At 64.8% G+C, this 406-nt stretch overlaps 1 protein-coding gene across 1 annotated transcript in view; it reads left to right on the top strand.

Moving 5' to 3' along the window:
* Nucleotides 1-15: 15 nt before the first annotated feature.
* SRPX2 (sushi-repeat containing protein, X-linked 2) overlaps nucleotides 16-406 on the top strand; it is a gene marked incomplete at its 5' end in the record, with an annotated part of 2,000 nt that continues 1,609 nt past the window's right edge. Inside the window, 2 exons of the mRNA XM_010133457.1 lie at nucleotides 16-152; nucleotides 254-375. Of these exons, the coding sequence (XP_010131759.1) occupies nucleotides 16-152; nucleotides 254-375 (259 nt within the window). The remainder of the gene's footprint in view (nucleotides 153-253; nucleotides 376-406) is intronic.

Below are 406 nucleotides of genomic sequence, written 5' to 3' on the forward strand. Positions count from 1 at the left end.
GACCCCCTCTCGTCCCCACGGGCAGATTTGGAGCCTCCCAAGATCCGCTGCCCGGACTCCCGGGAGCGGATAGCCGAGCCGGGCAAGCTGACCGCCACCGTCTACTGGGACCCTCCCCGTGTGAAGGACTCTGCTGATGGCATCATCAAGAGGTGAGCGTGGAGATGCTGTGGGCACCTCCAGTGAGGTCTGGGGGCCACACTGGGTGCCCCCTCCTGGAGTCCTGACAGAGAAACCTGTCTGCTGGGTGCAGGGTGATGCTGCGGGGCCCAGAGCCTTGCTCCGAATTCCCTGAAGGAGAGCTCGTGATCCGCTACATGGCCCATGACCAGGCGTACAACCGAGCCAGCTGCAAGTTCAGCATCCGTGTCCAAGGTGACGCAGGCTCCCCTGGGGCTGGCGGCTG

This window comes from Buceros rhinoceros, unplaced genomic scaffold (genome assembly GCF_000710305.1).
Source record: "Buceros rhinoceros silvestris isolate BGI_N320 unplaced genomic scaffold, ASM71030v1 scaffold28453, whole genome shotgun sequence".
In the NCBI taxonomy this organism is placed as follows: Eukaryota; Metazoa; Chordata; class Aves; order Bucerotiformes; family Bucerotidae; genus Buceros; species Buceros rhinoceros.